The 407-nt window shown below is 40.3% G+C and overlaps 1 protein-coding gene across 1 annotated transcript; it reads right to left on the reverse strand.

The window, feature by feature from the left end:
• LOC108254380 lies at window positions 1-257 on the reverse strand (the record flags this gene model as incomplete). Its single annotated transcript, XM_017449378.1, has 1 exon — window positions 1-257. A coding segment is annotated over one exon (200 nt), but the record flags the coding sequence as incomplete, so codon positions are not given.
• Between the last annotated feature and the right edge of the window lie 150 nt (window positions 258-407).

Raw genomic sequence — 407 nt, forward strand, 5'->3', positions numbered from 1 at the left:
GAAATTCAAATCACTATCAAGGAAGACATGACTGGCTTTATTCACATTGTTCACAAATCACAGCAAATTGTAACCTTGCAATTTCTGAACAAACACGACGCTGAGTACAAACAAAGACAAAAAGAACACAGGGGGACAGGAGAGGGCTACCGCCAAGTTGTAGATAGGACAGTAGGGGCACTGACTGCTTCCACACACTTCACAAATGTTGAGCAGATAGGTCGGTAGAGCGTCGAAGATGGTTTCGTTGAATCTCTCTGTGAAAAGAAAACGATTCGCATTAGGAAAGCGTGAATTGAGGAATAGATAGTGGCTCAGAGTAAATGGGCAATATAGGCATACATACAAAAAGATTTCTAAAGTTGAATCAAAGTATGTAGAAGTTGTTGTTTTCAAATGCTCGAAGT

This window comes from Diaphorina citri, unplaced genomic scaffold (genome assembly GCF_000475195.1).
Source record: "Diaphorina citri unplaced genomic scaffold, Diaci psyllid genome assembly version 1.1 scaffold65588, whole genome shotgun sequence".
Taxonomy (NCBI): Eukaryota; Metazoa; Arthropoda; class Insecta; order Hemiptera; family Psyllidae; genus Diaphorina; species Diaphorina citri.